At 40.8% G+C, this 18,555-nt stretch overlaps 1 protein-coding gene across 1 annotated transcript; it reads right to left on the bottom strand.

The window, feature by feature from the left end:
* Positions 1-1,098: 1,098 nt before the first annotated feature.
* On the bottom strand, positions 1,099-17,634 carry LOC109643793 (TOG array regulator of axonemal microtubules protein 1). The gene is made up of 22 exons (XM_020109023.2): positions 17,109-17,634; positions 14,247-15,338; positions 11,857-11,923; positions 10,256-10,384; positions 9,887-10,141; positions 9,488-9,768; positions 9,123-9,340; positions 8,708-8,796; positions 8,471-8,629; positions 8,319-8,384; positions 7,854-8,020; positions 7,570-7,735; positions 6,660-6,960; positions 6,331-6,436; positions 5,980-6,215; positions 5,705-5,863; positions 5,115-5,241; positions 4,924-5,024; positions 4,210-4,381; positions 3,870-4,089; positions 3,681-3,767; positions 1,099-3,583 (listed from the first exon to the last, which is right to left on the bottom strand). The coding sequence occupies exons 1-22, from the start codon at positions 17,505-17,507 to the stop codon at positions 3,345-3,347; spliced, it is 4,836 nt and encodes a 1,611-aa protein (XP_019964582.2). The 5' UTR covers positions 17,508-17,634; the 3' UTR covers positions 1,099-3,344.
* Between the last annotated feature and the right edge of the window lie 921 nt (positions 17,635-18,555).

Below are 18,555 nucleotides of genomic sequence, written 5' to 3'. Positions count from 1 at the left end.
TTGAAGTAGGACAATTTTGTCAGTGCTTCTTCAGAATTGCCTTTTGGTTTTATTTTTCGTGAAGGACGGCCAATAGCAGCGTCCCTGCAAGCACAGACTAGTCCCCACTGCTACTGAGATGCTGTAAAACCCTCTTTTTGCAACCTGTAGATCTCAAAGAGAATCTGCAGTTGGACACTGTGTTGGATAATACATCCACAGAGTAATGCAGCTAGCATAAGCCTTTGAGCAGTCCTATTTCAAGATGGCAGCTACTTTCATAGTTTTAAGATTTAGGGGCTTAGATTGATTCAATTCCAAACCTGGCAGCAAAGTACCTTGGCCGGAATATATAATCCCTGACAAGACAGTTGAAGTGTGACATTAGTTTTTAATCTGAAACATTAAAGCATGTCAAAGCATTGGTGCATTTGTTAATTAAAATATAAGTCTTTTGCACTGCTTGCTAAACCTACCTCTTCTACAGGACCTTGGAACATGTGAAATCTCTCGTTTCAGTTTGTTCATCAAAGATCTTTAAGTCAGCTGTTTTCTGTTATTTCACATTTTAAGAGGGTTAATTAGCTTTACACATCATGCCATATGAATTTGACAGTTATAACAACCCAAAAACGCATGTATCCTCATGTTTATCACCAACTGTATCCATGAATAAAGGTAAATCAGGTTAAAGACAGAATGACGTGTGTTTCTTTGACAGTAAAATTAAATTTTCATCTTTAAACTAGAATTACCACCCCCCCCCCACCCCACACACGCACTCATATAAGGTCACAGTGACCTTTGACTACCATATTCTAATCAATTCATTTGTGAGTCCAAGTGAATGTTTGTAACAAATATGAAAGGATTTCTTCATGGTGCTCTTGAGATGTTGTGTTCACACGGCAGAAGATGTGTTTTGTGAGGACCAGTGACCTTGAACTTTGACCACAAACATTTTTCATTCTTGAGTCCAACTGAAAATTTGTACCGCATTTGAAGAAATATGGACAACCCAAAAGCACAGAGTTTCCAGCATCTGTCTTCCGCCCTTGCAAAGACATAAAAACTGTAAATGTAGCTTCTCCCTTAAAAATGTGAATGAGGCACCTGCTGTTTAATAGTACCTAAATAAAACACTTTATTTATATATCAGTCCATCTTTGCTCTTGTTCACAAACATAAAGTGTGATATAATTTAACAATAAATGAATGAAAAGGCTACATGAAGACTGGCACTATTCTGAGACAGAGTCAGATTGGGGGCATCACTGTTTCTCAGGCAACCGCTGGAGTAACCGCACTCCTTTATGCTTTCACGCCATCCCCATCCAGGAGCATTAGTCAGAACCCAAGTGTGATCTAATCATCAATGCGCGCACGTGGACACACACAGAGAACTGATCGCACAACACAGAGCGTCTTCCCATCTTCAACCGCCTCTCCATCTGATGACTAAACTGCTCAGACCCACAAAAAACTTTAAGTTTGCCTTTTATATATATATATATAACAAAAAATAGAAACTTTTTGATCTTGCCAGTAACTTTAGGTCATGCAAAACAAAAACAAAGAGACAAAATCACCTCATCACATCATTAATATGACTTTGAAACCATTACATGATAGATAAATTGTAAACTGTACCATCGAACAGCATACAATTAATACTGTGCAAATACACTTTAGAGCTGTACAAAGTTTTGTACTATTATTGTTAATCTCAATTCACAAACATTTAAAACAACTACAGAAGACATCTTAAAAGTATTAACATCGCATCTGGTGCAACAGCAAAAATATACACATTTCAATTCCCTGTCTTCTTCCTTGTCTTTTTGTGCATTTCATTTGTACACTCTACGATAGTGTCTCTGATTTGTCTACAGTACATGTGTTTAGATTATGGGAAAAAAGAAGCAATGACAATAATAGGATGTTATAATGTAAAAGTCATGACATTTATCATGATGATGAGTTACCTTTTCAAAGTGCAAAGAGAGCAGGTTGAGTGTGTGTTTCAGTTGTTCATGTTTCTGTATCAGAAAATCTCACTGAGATAAGAATTCTTTAAGGACTTTGTCTATTGTGATACAAAAGTGCAGGCACTGTGAGAAATGTGGAACATCTCTGTCTTCAAGTAAGATCAGTGTCTAAGAGGGGCCATCAGGGACATTATTCAGAATTACCTCTCACACACACACACACACGCGTGAAATGTTCTTACATACAATACTGAAACACTCTCACATAAACAACTGAAAAATGATTTGCACACTACTGAAATGCTCTCATATAATATACATAATATATTTCACTATAATGTGTGAGAGAATTTCAGTTAAAACGGAAGGTGTTTCAGTAAAACCGGAAGATCTTCGGTTCAACTAAAATGCCAGTTCACAGCGTGATTCACGTGTTGATCGTCAGCCACGTTGTTCGCAACACCAATGACATTTAATGAAATTTTAGTTCTTGTGAGAATTCTGCCCTGATCTGATCCACGGCGCACACAAGCCCCCACCTTGCCTGTCCCTCCTCCTCCTCCACTTAGCTCTCATAAAACCCTAAGCGTCAAACCCCTGCAGCCTGCAGGACTCCTCTGACCTGCAGCATCAGTCCCTGACATTGTTTGGTGCAAAATTAACCGCAATACTTAACATTGTAGTGCCCCTGAAAACATTATGTGGCTACATTTTTAGGCGTCAAACCCGCTAAAAACGCTTCCCTTTTCATACAAAGAGCATCCATGCATAACGCATAGCCTACACGTTTTGTACTAATGAAATCTGTGATTTCAAAGCCTTGTCCAGCTGTTTACTGACGTTTGTCATGTTTAATGAAGAGAGAGGGGGACAGACAGACACAGACAGACAATTTAAAGACAGTTTTACAAATTCTCTGTGGGGAAGAAAGACTCTCTGACCTTCTCCTGCTTGCCATTGAGCAAGACATACAAATAAAAGTGAGGTCATAAAAATCTTTCAAGAGATGGCACCAAGGCTTGAGCACCTGCCCCTAAAATGTCTGTGCATGTGCCTGCATCACATGACAGAAAGGCCTTCCTGTTTAACTGTAATTTTCATATTCACTACTGAACTGTTATAGTTCAATTACTAGTAGAATTCTATATCAGAGCATTTCAGCTGTGTATATGGGCAAATTTTACTAGTATGATGTACTAGTATGTTGTATGATGTACTAGTTGTGTGTGTGTATGAGAGCATTTCACATGTATGTATGAGAGCATTTCACATGTGTGTGTGTGAGAGGTAATTCTGAATAATGTCCCTGACGGCCCCTCATAAGTGTCAATGTTCTTCTCTTCCAACATTTGGTTGTGTTTGGATTCGGCTTAAACCTTATGAGGCCCTAAGGATCTCTTTTAAATTTTTCTGGATGTTGAAAGGCTGGGAGGCGGCACACACATTCAGACTGGACCCCATCTGGGCGTCAAGGGCTTGGCACAGTTTGGCAGTGGCAGCCCGCACGCTGCCGCCGCAACCGCTGTGGGTGGAGGTACCCAGGAGGTGCCACACTAAGGGAAGCACTTTCTGCTCCACCATCTGGGGTTTGCGATGGTAGAGCTCTGTCACAATGTCTAGAAATGAAAAAAAAGAGAAGTCAGACATACTAAATAATCAGAGAGTGGAGGTCAGAATGTATTACAGTGAACAGAATGATCCCAACAGACATACCTGCAACCTTTGCAATAAGATCCACCTTTGCTTTGCCATTTAAAAATTTTGCCTTGGTGCAGAGAGGCTGAAGGAGATGTGTATTATCTGTCATGGAAACAAAGAAAATCACAATATGAAATAAAATTCTCTAAATCAAACATGAAAATTCACCTGTAATAAAATAATCTGAAGGCTTAAAATGAGAACCGAGATTTAAGATGAGTGCATCAATGGCTCCAACAGCAGCAGAGTAGATGGCATTGCTTTTAGAGTTGAGGTGATTATCCACGATTGCAGGGATCAGGATGTTGACCACTTGGGACAGGTCCTCCTTCATCAGGAGGATAATTTTCTGCAGCGACTCGAGGGCGTGCAGGTTGACCTTAGTGTTGGACTCCAGCAGCCGGCCCTTGAAGGCATCAAACACCTGACAGTGGGGAAATGAAGGATGAACAACAAAAAGGTGAGAGATGTCTCTTTCACAGTTAGGTTATGATACAAAATAGTATGATAGTAACTGGAATCTTTGACAAATGCTCATACTAACCGGGAATATACTTTTGATGACCATGTTGGGGTTGTGCTGGCAGTCTTCCACAAGCTGGTTGATTCCCTCTATCCTCTCTCTGAAGTCTTTTGAACCCAGCTGATCTGAGATCTGCTTGATGTATTGACCCTTGTCTACAATGCTCGGAGATTTATAGCTATAATTAGACTCCCTGTAGAAGAAGCAAAATATATCAAATGGTTTACCTTTATAAACCTGTGAGTCAAGTATAAATTAGGGATGGACCTTTAGAATTTTCATTCTAATGATAACTGGGACTCTTTAATCGATTATTAACGATTTACTGACAGGATTAAAACTGTATATAATGGATTGAGCGTCTGACACATCAACAAATAGAAACATGTTTGTTTTACAAGAAGTTAATTTTCATACAAACAGCAGCATAACCAGGAGACTCACACACACAAACAACTTTTCTACTGGGGTTTTTTCAGAAATACAACATGCCCAAATGCTGCCAGTCTGGTACGCAGTCTGTGAACTATGAGACCCACAGAGGAGAATACTTGCTTGGATGGTAACAATGTCAAAAGTTTATTTTAAGAGATAAGCTGATAGTAATAATCTGTCAGAATTCATACAGTCAGCTAATAGTTAATGATGAACAGTTTGTGAAAGTTACAGCTCTGTTTAAAAGGCAAAATCAGTGTTTACAGACACCTCTGCTGTGCTGCTGATAGTCACACCCACCTGTTGGTATGGTTGAGATGCACCCTGGTGAGAGACGAGGCTCTGAATGTTCCACTGCCTGGGAGCGAGCGATTGCCCCTGGCTGACTGGGTGTTTTGACCCTAAAATAACCCACAATCTCTAGGTAAGATGACAGCGTGGTCTTTAGCAATAACATCAATCTTATAAACACAGAGGAAAGAACTGAGCACCTTTGTCTTGAGAGTGCAGACAGTATCTCTAACAGTTGGGAGGTCTTTTGTGGGGATGTATTTCTCCAGGAGCTTGTCAAAGTCAGGATGGGATGACAGGGACAGCAACATCTGACGCCCAAAGTGCCTGTGTGTTGAACCAATGTAATCACAACTCAGACACTGAAGGCCAATGTTAAGAGACTGTAGTTATGACTTTGGCCCCTCAGCCGTGCAAAAGCAGCAGTAAAAGAAAGCATGAAACCTTCTTGTGATCAAAGTACTTTTTCCAAAGTCATATTTAATCCAGGTTTCATACCATGCCACCCAGTACCAGAACAATACAGTACCACCACCACAAACTATGGCATAACAATTCACAGAGCTGAGTAAGATCTGTCTAAAACTGAGAGTGGTTCAGCATTTTATTATGCAGGATTTTCTATTATTCTGGTTTAATTTTGGTGGAAATATTCATACTGTGTTTTCCCACTATCATCTGTGATGTATTTTCTATAGTAATAATGAAAATAAAAACTTAATTAAAAATTCTTAATATGAGCAATGCAAGAGCAAATCTGTGTATAGATTTCAGAGTAATAAAAATGTACCTGACTTCCTGTGAGGAGTCTTGTGCGAGTTTTGTGACAGCAGGTAAAATCCTCTCATTGTGATCTTTACCCCCAGAGAGGAGACGGGCAGCACCAACCTTCTCCACCAGATTGGCCAGATGCTGACTGGTGCATTTTCTCACCATTGCATTGAGGTGACTGTCAGCGGAGGGAGAATGAATGCAGCAATCAAATATTTGAAATTTTGATGTAGACTGTTTGTTCCCACAGGAATTTTACAGTTGGTGAAACAACAATTTATTAAATATGCATACCTGAGTCCTCCAGTGAGTAGAGCGTTGATGCTACGAGTGGGGGTGCAGTGCTGCACCATGCAATCCAGGGCTGCATCAACATCTTGCCTGATGAAGACGTTGGTATCCCCAGCTTTCTGTAGTAAAGTTTTAACTGTCCTCTCCAGCTCCTGGTCCATCGACTTTTGCATGTGGGTGTAGAGATCACCCACTGTGCACACTGCAAACTTGGACACGCTTGATCGCAAGTTCTTCACCTGAGGATGATAGACATCATCAAGAGTATACAGGCAGTCAAAGCACAGAATATACAGCAGCACAATGACAGCATGTAAAAATCATGTGGGAGTGCTATCCAACAGGTTACGCTACCTCTTGAATGACAGAAAGGCAGACATCATGAAGCCTGGCCTGGAGTATGTCTGAGTGGTGGTGGGCCAGAGAGCGCAGGATCTTTAGGCCCTCAATCTTCTTCTCCCTATATTTAAAAGTTGGTGACAAAAATAACAGGTATTGGTCGTTGTAAAATATTATGTAGATACTGTATATATAAAGATAAATCTATAGCTTTAAGATTTTGCTGCATAAGAAATATCACAATATTTGTGATGATCGTGATTTAAAGATTTTTAAACTATTCTCAAACATATGAAAGAGCCCTAGTTTTGAGTTATTCTTATAGTGGATGGAGGGTTATTCACCAGTCCCCAGAATTCAGCAGGTCGAAGCTCTCGGTCAGTGCCAGGTTGGGTTTGGAAAGCGGACCGGGCTCCGGGCTATTTGATGGTGAAGGTTGTATCCTTCTGAGGCTGGAAGTCCTCCGGAGCTGCGAGACGTTTTTAGGGTTGGGGGGCACTGTGGGGGGGCTCGGCTGGTGGGGCGGAGTGAGGCACTTGAGGGAGCTTTGGGGTCCTGGTGGGCTGTCGGGGTGGCTGGTGCTAAGAGGGGTAGAAAGGTTGTCTGCTTTGGGGGAAGACAGTGTGCTGCCATTTAAATGCAGATCTACAACACAGAAGATCAAAATTTGTTATTTGTGTGATTTTGTGAATAAAGACAATTTAAATTTTACACTATTATCTTAAAAATATATACAGGCAAAAAGCTGAAAAATGAATAAAAGTCAATTTAACATGCTTTAAATTTGCTTTTGATCAAATATAGAAAGGAACTTAATAGTGGAAACCACCACTTTTTGTCACCACTGCTCCACATTTACCGCCTTGTTTACCGCCACTCATCTCTGCTTCACTGTCCGTGTGTGAGTGTGTGAGTGTGTGAGTGAGTGGGGGTGAGGCCAGCCCGGGCCTGTGTGAGCATAAACTCCGCAGAGGAGATGAAATGAGGGAGCGATAGGAGTCGGTCAAATACAGAAGCAAAGCAGTTAAATGTTAGGCGCACCGGTGCGACCAAGGTACATTTTTAGTAACACTGCACTGACTTGGTGGTCGCACTGTGGAATAAAAAATTTAAAATCAATATTTTTTTATCTTTATCTTTGACATGACCTTAGTTTGTTCCCTTTTTCATTTCACAATTTATCCAATAATCCAATTTCGGAAAAAATTACATTTGTTATTTGTTTGTGGTAATGAATCCAGTGTTTTCCCTCACCTTTAAAGATTAATGCTCTGTTCTCCTCAGTTGGTGAATAAGACAACATGTGTCTGACACGATGGCGGATCTTCTCTTGTGCGTTGTCCCCCTGACCACACTCGTGCTGATCCAGAGGCTGCAGCTGCATCCTGTCCTGGCTGAACCTTGTGTTGTTCACCCTCTCCTGGATATACATTCATTAAAAAAAAAAAAAAAACACACACACACACCAGGTGCTACTTTGGTAACAGGTAACATACATGGTTTAATATGATTTACCACTGGATAAAACTACAACTAACCTTATATTCATCAGGACATGGGCTGTCATCACTGTCTATCTGACTTTCATACAGAGTGTGGTTGTAGACATCAGCTGAGGGATAAGAGGAGGGTTTGGCCACAGTTTCACCCTGCTCAAGTGAAAAGACGACTCCTGGATGGCAGGACACTGCACTGCCAAACATGCCTAAGAAGCACAGAGGAGATGCAGGTAATTTAAATATATGACCGGAAAAACGTACATGACAGTCTGAAATGCTCAGTAACATCATCAGTAATATGATCCACAATCCACAGTTAATTTTAGTATCATAAAATTAGGACCATAAAAAAATTTACTAGTTTGTCTTTGTAAAAAGGACTTTTGGGAGACAGGACATGATCACTTTGAGTCTGTTGTAAAACAGTACTAATGTACAACACTTAATCATTAAGAAAGCAGAAGACAGGACAGATGTTCATCTGATGATTTATGGCACACTGACCTTTTCCAATGACTCCTTCAGGCATGTCTGTGCCCGGTGAGTTTCTGCTGCTTTGGTTCTGTGACCCTAAAGATTAATGCAGATGATTTTTGAATTAATTATGCAAGCACACTAAATACAAGCATGTAAATCCATTGTCAACGCTGGCTGACCTTTGGTAGGCTTCAGACCCCTAACTGCTTCATGAAAGTCAGGTTTGACCAAAGGAGGGGAGGTGCCTGTTGTCTCCATCTCAGTTTTGATTGTTCCATTGGAATAAGTCACTCTCTGCCCAACAACACCCACCTCAGATGACGGTTCATTTCTTAATCCTTAAAAGATCAAAAGACAAAGATGTTTCAACCCAATTCAACAGAGTGGATGAAAAACTCCTTAATCCTTTTCTATACCTTGAAGGCTACTGAAGTCCATGGACACAGAAGACCTCCGTTTTGCAGAAGGCACTCTTGCAATGCGAGGGCCTGTAGAGTTTCCAGGACTGTTGACAGATGTGACAAGTGAGAAATTATGCTGAAAATTTTCACAACACTGCCATAATACAACAACAGAAGTAGCAGTTTATTACTCCTGTGTTGTCACCTGTCAACAGGTTTGTGAGAGGTTTAAAGTTTTCCAAATGCTGCAAAAAGTGCACCAAGATCAAATCAAATGATTTAGTCTATTGGAGAAACCTACAGTAGTGTCATGATCTTAAGTTATTCTATGTCAAGTGTGAGATTAATCATAGACAGACAAAATGAGGATATATTCTCCAAGATCTTGCACCGAACATTTACAAAATGCATCAAAATGTAGGTCTTTTACCTGGTTTTGAAGCCATTACAACTGGTGTCGGCCACCGAGCTCAGACTGGAAAGACCACTTTCACTGGCTGAGCTGGTAAGCTTTGGAGAGGTGTGTGATAGTGAATCCAAATCTAATCTCACAGCAGAGTCGGGGCTGCCTGGATCTGGACTGCTAAGGCCTATTTTGACCCTCTTCTTGGCCGCACTATTGTGCAATGAGCGCAGAGAGTTCCGCATCTGTGAGGAACACACAAATGGGCACAAATGAGCATGGAAAGGAAAAACTGTTAATGGAGCCAAACTTCAACCCCTGAACAAGCAAACAGTGTCCTTATGTACTGGACTTGGAAAAGCTAAGGGTGCATAAACAGACAGTTTGCTGACCTCCTGCTTGTCCAGAGGATCCTCTTCTTGAAGATCCTGCACTGCACTGAAGCCATCAGGGTCCAGCTGAAGGCTCTTTTCTAGCTGTTGGTTCTGAAAGTTGCCTGAAGCATTGTACCTCTGGTCGTTATGAGACTGGGCCTGCTCTCCTGGAGGGACTACTGGTGAGACAGAAACGGTTGCCCTGGTGCTGCTCAGAGCCCGGCGGAAAGACGAAGTGGAAGAGGAAGTCATTAGGGTGGCAAGGAGAGGCCTGGGAGAGCATCTGCTGGAGAGGTCTCCTGGAGGGGAAGGACATGGAACAAAGACAAAAAGGTTATACAAAATAGAGGCCACAACATTTTCACATTTAGCAGAAAACTCTAATACGTATCAACTTAAGTCTTTCTCCTAATTTACCCTTTGCTGTTTCTCTCCAGGGGCTGGTGTCTTGCTGTTGAGGGCTGCTCTCCCTCTTGTTGGGCCAGGTGTTGGACATAGACAGGGAGGGATCTCCATGGCGACGGGACAGTGTTGGGGTAAGCATGCCTCCTGGGAGTGCAGCCAGTGGGTAGGAGGGCAGTAGGAATGAGCCAGATGTGGTGGGGTTAGAGGGAAGGGAAAATGTGCGCTCAACACTGGGGTTCCTCTGGAGCATGCGCCCTTTGGGTGCCACTATGAGAAAGGGTATTCACACATCAGGAACCATGAAAAACTGGGTGTAGCTGAGGGTAGTATGGTAGAGATATAGTTGATGTTTTGACTGGAGCTATTAGTCAAAATTCTTACCAACATCTGGGTCACAGAAGTTGGTGGTTTTGAAGATGTCAGGGTCTAAGTTGAGGCTTCCACTTCTCCTGAGGCGAGCAGGAGGCCTCCTTCTTCTGGAGAATTGATGCTTCTGTGGATCTAAAGAACCTAGATGGAAAGTATATTTTTCCATTTTGATTACAAATCTAACAGGCTTGCAAACTACTTATATCATAATTAACATGGCAGCAATGGTCCTCCAAAGTAAACCCATGATTTGTGAGTATGTATTATAAATGTTGGAAAAATCAATTATTTTGGCTGAGAAGTTATAGACAATCGTCATAGTCAATGAGTTTAGATTAAACTAAAAAAATAGATCATGACTGCACATTAGATTATTTATTACATTGGACTGTATTTAACTGTACTGGTAAGTACTTCTGGCAAACTTTGCAGCTGAAAAAGCTCAGAAGGTTTGAAGCCAAGTCATGCCTGTGAGCACAGACACACAGGCTGTATAGAGGGGATCAGACACAGCTACAGCTGAGTGGAAAAATATACTATGCCACACAATTTACTTTTATAGGCTACAGAAAACAACACTACAGAGAAGTATTAGGATTAGCACTAGCATGTGTCCAGACTACATAAGATATAGTAGGAGCAGTGGAAGTGAGTCTATTGCCTTTGTCAAACAGCCAATGAGTCAAGCAGATACAATCCAATTTCAGGCGGGTCATCTTTAACATGACTGCGAGAAAGCCTTGCTATAGTTAAAATAGCAATAATGCTTCACATTTTCTCTGTAATATTCTTCTCGTAATAGTCTAGGGATTTAATGGTTTCTCAGTAAATCGCGGTAAATCCTTGACGATAAATTGAACTGCTTCAATTTATAATTACTGTCATGATTTGGTTGATACTGTAACAGCATGAGCTACTAGTGCTCTGGCTATGGCTAGCAACTGTTAGCATCCACTGTCGTGACGGTTGTGTTATTTTTATACGCACATTTGATTTACTTTTTTAAGGAAGTTCTCATTGTAAAACAAAAGGCTTGTTTACGAGGCTAAAGCCTTTCTTCTTAAATGTTAATGTTGCACATTTGATATGGTGTTACATGGTGCTATATTATTTTTTATTGATAATAAATCTTAATGATATTAATTCAGTTAATCTCTCAGTACTTTTTGAACATTTTGAAAACATTTTAACAACATCGCAATAACACTGACAACCCTACTCATTTTGTCAATATAATCATGATACAACAGCAAAATGGTTTTAAAACATTCATATTCTAGAAAAACATACATGTAAGCTTAATATGGTTGAAACTATCGAGTTCTTTTCTCCTGCACAAAGTGATAATTAGATGACTAAACCACTGACACAACAGTGTCTTGGCTTCTTGTGAGACTGCTGTGACACTATTCTGCCTTACAACTGTGCTCAACGCAGGGCATCTGGTGACATGTGGCGTAGTGACTCCAATGACTCAGCATGCCAATCCAATTTACAGCCGCTCTAATTTGAGTCCAGCTGAAGTTGACCGTGACATCCATTCCACTATACTCGTCACCTCATCTGGAAATAATGTGGGTGTCAGGTTGAGAGGAGGAAACATTGGCACTTACTAAAACTGGGTATGTAGGCCTCTGGACTTAGCTTCCTGGACAGGAGAAGGAAATCCTTGGTGGCCACCTAAACATACATGGGCAGAAAATTATTTATTTTTAATAGGAACAATATAGGATAAAGTTCAGTACAACAATCATTAACCATTACAAGAGCTTCAGTGTAATTCCATCCACTGGCCTGAACAAAGGGATGTGACAGATAATTATCCAGCTCAGACATGAGACGCTGGCCTTTGAGTGGATCTTAACTTAATGTACACAATGTTTACTGTTCTCCTTTAAGTTTTTCTATCAGCGTTCAGATAAATTCATGTCACAGAGAAACAGAGAGAGGGTCATAATAGATTTTACAGCCTTTTGAAAGAGAACGAGTGTTGCAGTTGAGGCCAGTCCCCTCCCTAAACAATCACAAACACTCACTGCAGACCACTTGGTGTGATTGCAATCAACACCAGAGCAGAAAATAAGGCATGTTTTACAAGCATAAGGCTGTGATGTTGCCAATTATGCTTCACGTTCCCTTCAGTAAATGTGCTGTGATAATGAGGTTGCTGGGAAACGAGATGCTGCAGTAAACAGAAGGTCTTTTAGATTGAGGCTCTAAGCAGGATGATAGCTTCCAGAACCAATATGGTCAATTAATAGCTCTTGTAACAAAGCAACTCGATGATGTATTATTGGAACAAACACATAATTTGTGTTTGTAAGCTTTTAACATGTGATGCAGACAGTCTGCTCAACAAAGTGGGAGGCTGGCCCTGGCTTATTTTCAAGACATGCTCATCTTTGCAGCGACAGCTAATAAATGGATATTCAGTGATACAGTTTAGTCTATTGTTACCCTGCCAACACATGAAAAGAAGCCAACCATTAAGCATTATGGAAAATGTGTTCCTATGGAAATGTGCATTTTTATAATATTAAGATATTATATACAGTGAGAGATGGTTGAAGCAATACTGTTGTATACATAGATATGGAAGATATAACTGTGTCCCTCTCATTATGAAAGATTCCCCTAAACTCTCTCTAAGGACAGTGCCACCTCTACGATATTTTTAGTCTCTTTGGACCATTGCCTTTGAGTGTGACTCAGCTTGTTTGATCAACAGGGTAAAAGGCAGAAAAACTAAATTCTGAAATCATGGGAGAAACTGCAAGGATAACAGTTTTTTTACGGTGAAGTGCACCACTTATACCTACTCCTATGCTCGTTGCTATGTCTGCTGCCCCTGTATATGACCAGGGGCAAATCAACATAACTACTGTAGTATAATTTTTGGCCATCAAACCATGTCACTTATGAATGTCACTATATACCTTTAAGAATCTGCACTACAAACTAATGTGTGATTGAAACATGATTTACTACTGATTACAATAAGTTTGTGAATTTAACTACAAATCAAATCATATATTCTGTGTGTAACAAGCAGTATGAGGTGATTGTATAACTTGTGTGAAGAAATATTAATCTTTTAAAAAAGACAATCTGACCGAATTGAAACATAATGGTGTCAAATGTAAGAACAATATCTTTTAAAAATAGAAAGCTGATTGAACAAAAGATAATGGTGTCAAATGTAAGAACAATATCTTTTTAAAAATAGAAAGCTGATTGAACAAAAGATAATGGTGTCAAGAATGAGCAAAACTGTTTAAAAGTAAAATAGACATGCCTGGACATGTCTGGGCAAAACTAGTGTAAGATCACAACATGCCCAGTGTAAGTTTCCAGAGCTAGAAAAGTGACCAATGAAATGAGGACACGTGTGCCCACGATAAAACGAAAGACCAATGACCTACTGACACGTGTGTCCCCAAAATGATGATGACCAATGAAATGCCGACAGGTGTGGTCACTAAAGGGTTTATAAGACAGCACCACACGACTGTTAAGCAGAGTCCTTCTCTGGTTAAGCTCCGGCTTTCTACTGAATGCTCTCGGGTTTTTTGTCGACAATAAACTCTCGCTGCTTTTAAGTTGACATCTCCTGCTTTTTATTCGACTGGATTTTTGAACTTCTGGACCACGAGTGAAACTTAGTTTTCACCCACAACACTACCTGGCCACTGAGATGCCTGAGATTACACCCAAAATACTTTGGATGTCGAGGAATATTTTTAGAAGTCAATTAAATAAAAGAGGTGAACACTGCTTCCTGTATCAATAGCTGATTCATTAATATCAAAAACTAAGCAAAAAAAAAGGGACACAATTTCTATCTGCGATCAGAATGAACTAATCCTCAGTTTACCTACCTCATGTTTGACAGAGAATTACGAATTTAGTAGAAGCATATGCTAAATCAGGGGAGGTTCCCGGATAGATTAATTATCACAAGAGATAAGTGAGAATATAGGATTGATAAGATGAAGGACCCTACCTGTTCCGAGCACGTTCGATTAGGTGTATTGCATTTCTGGTCATTCACAGTGGATGAGAAGCTCAACATCTCCCAGGGAAGTTTGTTTTTCCCTTTGCCCGCACTGACAATCCTCCTTTGGAGTGGAAGGTCATCAGTGAGGGAGCCTAAGCTGCCATAGCCATACAATCGGTCGAAGTCCGGTTCAGTTTTGTTGCTCCTGGCACTGCTGATCCGCCCTCCATTCATCACCCAGTCCAGATCAGCTCCAGAACCGTACTGCAGTGTGCACCTCTGTCCTGGTTTGGACACAACTAAGCCATACTCCAATATTCCCTCTGAGGAGAGTTTAGGGAGGAGATGCCTTGCTCGTCTCGCCTGTACAGCTGCCATTAGACCCTCTGCATCCCCATTTAGCTCAACCATGTCGACAGCTTTCATTAGAAGCTGCTTTTTCCCTGTGTCAAGGCACGAGTCAAAAATAGCAAACAGCTCTAGGGCAGCATGTCGGACTTTCTTTTTGCTGTCTGCCAAATATGGTGCAACCTCATGACAAAGCTTAGGGATGTTGAAATCTCTCCTTGGATGAGTAAGCATAGCTACCATAATGATGTTAAGGACATCTTCCCTAACCCTTGAATTCTTGTGCTTCAATTTACTGACGAGATGATCTAATACTTGTTGCGGCGCAACAGTTTTCATCAGCCTTTGAAACGCCTTCATGTATTCAACCCTGGTGATGGTGCGAGCATCCCCAAGGGCCTTGAAGGCCACCAAGAGTAATAGTTTGAAATATTTCTCCACACTTGTGTCTAGCCTCTGAATGAGAATGTTTAAAACCTGTAAGGTGCCGAGCATCACTTGGAAATTACTGTCTTCCAGGAGTCGAGGGAGAAAATTGATCAAGTCCTCAACACTGTCAGAGGGGACTGACTTGATGTCCACCTCTGAGAGGACGCGTTTGAGTTCTTTCACACCATCTGTGCGGCTTTGGTAACTCTTTGGGTCCAGAAGCTGCTTGTGTAACTCCTGGGAGATCAATCCAGCGATCATGATTGATGGTGTGATGATGTGGTCAGAAGTCGGAATGGTTGGTGATTGAAAACCACCTGGCTGTAAATGCAAAACACAGTAAGGGCAAGTTCAAATGATGGCAGCAGTAGCTCATAAGGGCACTTCTGGTGTCAAAAGAAACTGCCATTGATATATACCAAAAAGTTCAAAGGCAGTTGCCATTGTTGCCACACTGTTCAAAGCAGATAAAAATACTTCAAAGAAACAAGTTTTAGTAACAGTAGGACCAGATACACCCTCCATTTATATTTATGTTCTTTCTATGCTGAAAAAGATGTATTCAGTGTTTTTGTGTTACAAGACAGCACCATTCCTGTTGGCCTCAGAATCTGGTTACATCACCTGGGCAGTCTTGACATGATCTGCCCCAAGACTGTTCTGTGGATTGGAAAGTACAACTGACTTAATATTTGTAAAACACTATAGGCTAACAAACCTTGAAATTGTCTCTACAGCAATACCTAAAGCTGCTAGACTAAAGACAAGTGAAGGAAAGACATTTTCTACTGATTGTGCAGATACATGGAAACTAACAATACATTCAACTGATTTGTGTATATCTGCAGAAAAAGACCAGATATTGTTGGTACAAAAGTGTAGAACTAGAACTGGCACTTAAACACTTCCACACACACTAGTGTATAGATATAGACGTGGCTCCATCAAATCTCACACCGCCTTCTCCAACACGTTTGTCCCGAGTTACATTCATCATTACGAGCTGTTGATTATATAAAAGAACTGTGAAACTTACTGATGATCCCAGAACCAGAGGGAAAATGCTTCAGATAAAAACCAATATGTCTGGATATTTAGTAGAGAAAAACATTCACAAACTAGATCAAATCTCCCTGAATAAGTCACTAATAGCGGTAGTTGCTCTTAGACAGTGTGACAGCAAAGGCAGCTGCCTCCAAACAGCGTGGCAACAGAGTCAGATGCATCCAAACAAGGTGGAGGCTGCCGCGACAGGTGCCCTAATGCAGCTTGGCAGCAGTGTGATTTCAAGTTTCAGATCAATGACACAAAACATAAGCAAAGCATTAACAGCATTTAAGCAGAATCAAAACAAATATGACAAAAAAAGCAAAGATATACGATCATGTTTCACAATAAAAGTGGTGTAATACAGATCAATTATTCTTGGTGCTCAGAACAGGAACACGCTGATAAACATTCATAAACTACGTATAAATCTCAGGGTCACAAAAAGCGGTAGTTAGCCTCAAACAGGGTGGCAGCACTGGAACCTGCTCCCAGGCTGTGGCAACTGACAACTGCCTTTACATATCTGGAAGGTGGACAAGGGTGAGTAAATGAGGGTGAGTAAATTCCTACTTGCTTGACTGTAATAAGGAGCTTGGTGACAGCGTGGGTACCAATGCTTATGAGCACTTAGACACATAACTGTGCATATTCTAACCATTTTAATTGGGATTGTGGTGCAGCTCCACCACGACATCCTGGTACATCACCACAGCAGCGAATGGACACAACCACTTGTGGCTGTCGGCAGTCATGAGCACACCGATGGAGATAACCATCACTCCTGTACGTTACACGATTCCCTGCTGTGGTGGTTAATATAAAGTGTGTTGTCGTATAAACGACACCAAACAATGTCTTTTATTAGCTTCTTAACAACACGTTAGCGCCGAGCAGCCTCATTAGTTAGCTAGCAACAACAACAAACATTTGGTAAGTACAACAGCGCTCAAGAGGTGCTAAGCTAACTCCGCTAATTGCGTTGTAGTGTTTGGTGCTGACGGACTGAGCTAGCAAAGTTAGAAAAACAGAAAGAACACATACCCCGCATTTCTCTCGGTCCTCTCCGGCGACGCTCGACGAGACTAAAACGCTACGTTGTCCGAATACCCATGTCGTACTGCGGCGGCTACGGCTCTTCTCCGTGTGCAGACATGTTTCCCCACGGTTGTTGGAGCTGGTGAACGGACTGAGGAGTGTTAAGGGAGCTGCGGGGGTTGTCAGGTCTAGAGGAGCCCACACAAACACACACATGTACACGCGTAGACACACACACACACACACACACACACACACACCGAGGAAGCAAAATGGCGAATGCACGTCGCAAACTGAGCGCTTCCATGGTGACGCGAGCTCCAGGCTCCTCCAGGCGGCATCCCCGTCACACAGCTGCGGGAGAAGAGTGAAAGAATTAAAGGCCCCATATTGTGGAAAATACATTTTGTGGACTTTTACGATGCGTCAATACTTGATGGGGGTCAGTAGGTACCTTCAAAGTATGAAAACAGTCAGTACACAGACTTTTTCACTTAGTCCGTCATTCTAAGAAAGTTCACATGCAATCATCAGAACCACACTAGGTGCAAGTTCCTTGTGAATTGATTGAGTTGAGTTGATCTGCATGTGCCCTATGGTTGAACTGGTGTGCAAAGTCTCAGTTCAGTAAAATCACAGGTTTGCATTGCACGTTAATGAGAATGCTGATTCACTCTCAAGCAACCAGCTCATCAGGGAAGCCAATATATTAGGTAAAATATCCGAAGGCAAAGAAGGGCACTGCACAGCAAAGCCAGTGAAAACAGGGTACCATAGTAAGAGACACAAATAGTTTTGATCACAACATTTATTTTTATTACAAAGTTAAGTTGCACTTTATTGACTGAAAATCAGGACCTGTCACTGTCTTATTGCAATTTTTTTTTACATTACATTTTTTACATTTCGATCAAAGTGTGTGATTGTTGCAAGTCGTTTATTTTCTGTAATAAAGTAATTTTCTACAGAACACAAGTGCCTCATATGTTTCATTTCATCAAGTGAAGTTAACATAATAACCAGTTTCTAATCTTTTTATCAGTTTCTTTTTCTGTTTTTATGCATTTTAAAAATAAATGTTATCTCCTTTTCTTTTAAACATAATTGAACCTGTTCTGTTTTATAAAATCTTCTCTTATATGAAACATTTCAACATGTTTTTATTTTGTATGTAAAGCACTTTGAGCTGCATTTTTGTATGAAAGGTTTTATACAAATAAGGTGTTCTGTCTGGAGCTCAAGAGAGAGGCAGAAGAGGGGACATGGAAATACACATTGCAGCAGTTTTTTCGAATTTAAACCACTGATATATTATTTTAGGAGTACCAATACCTCAAATTAAATCCCAGATGTCTCAAATCATATAAGAAGAACAGCACATCTAAGGTCATATAGGCTTCAGTCACAATATTAATGGAGTTATTTTGTAGTTATTATAAAATAGCCTAATATA

This window comes from Paralichthys olivaceus, chromosome 12 (genome assembly GCF_024713975.1).
Source record: "Paralichthys olivaceus isolate ysfri-2021 chromosome 12, ASM2471397v2, whole genome shotgun sequence".
In the NCBI taxonomy this organism is placed as follows: Eukaryota; Metazoa; Chordata; class Actinopteri; order Pleuronectiformes; family Paralichthyidae; genus Paralichthys; species Paralichthys olivaceus.
Note: the sequence above shows the minus strand (reverse complement) of the source record. Positions and strands in the feature narration are given on the sequence as shown.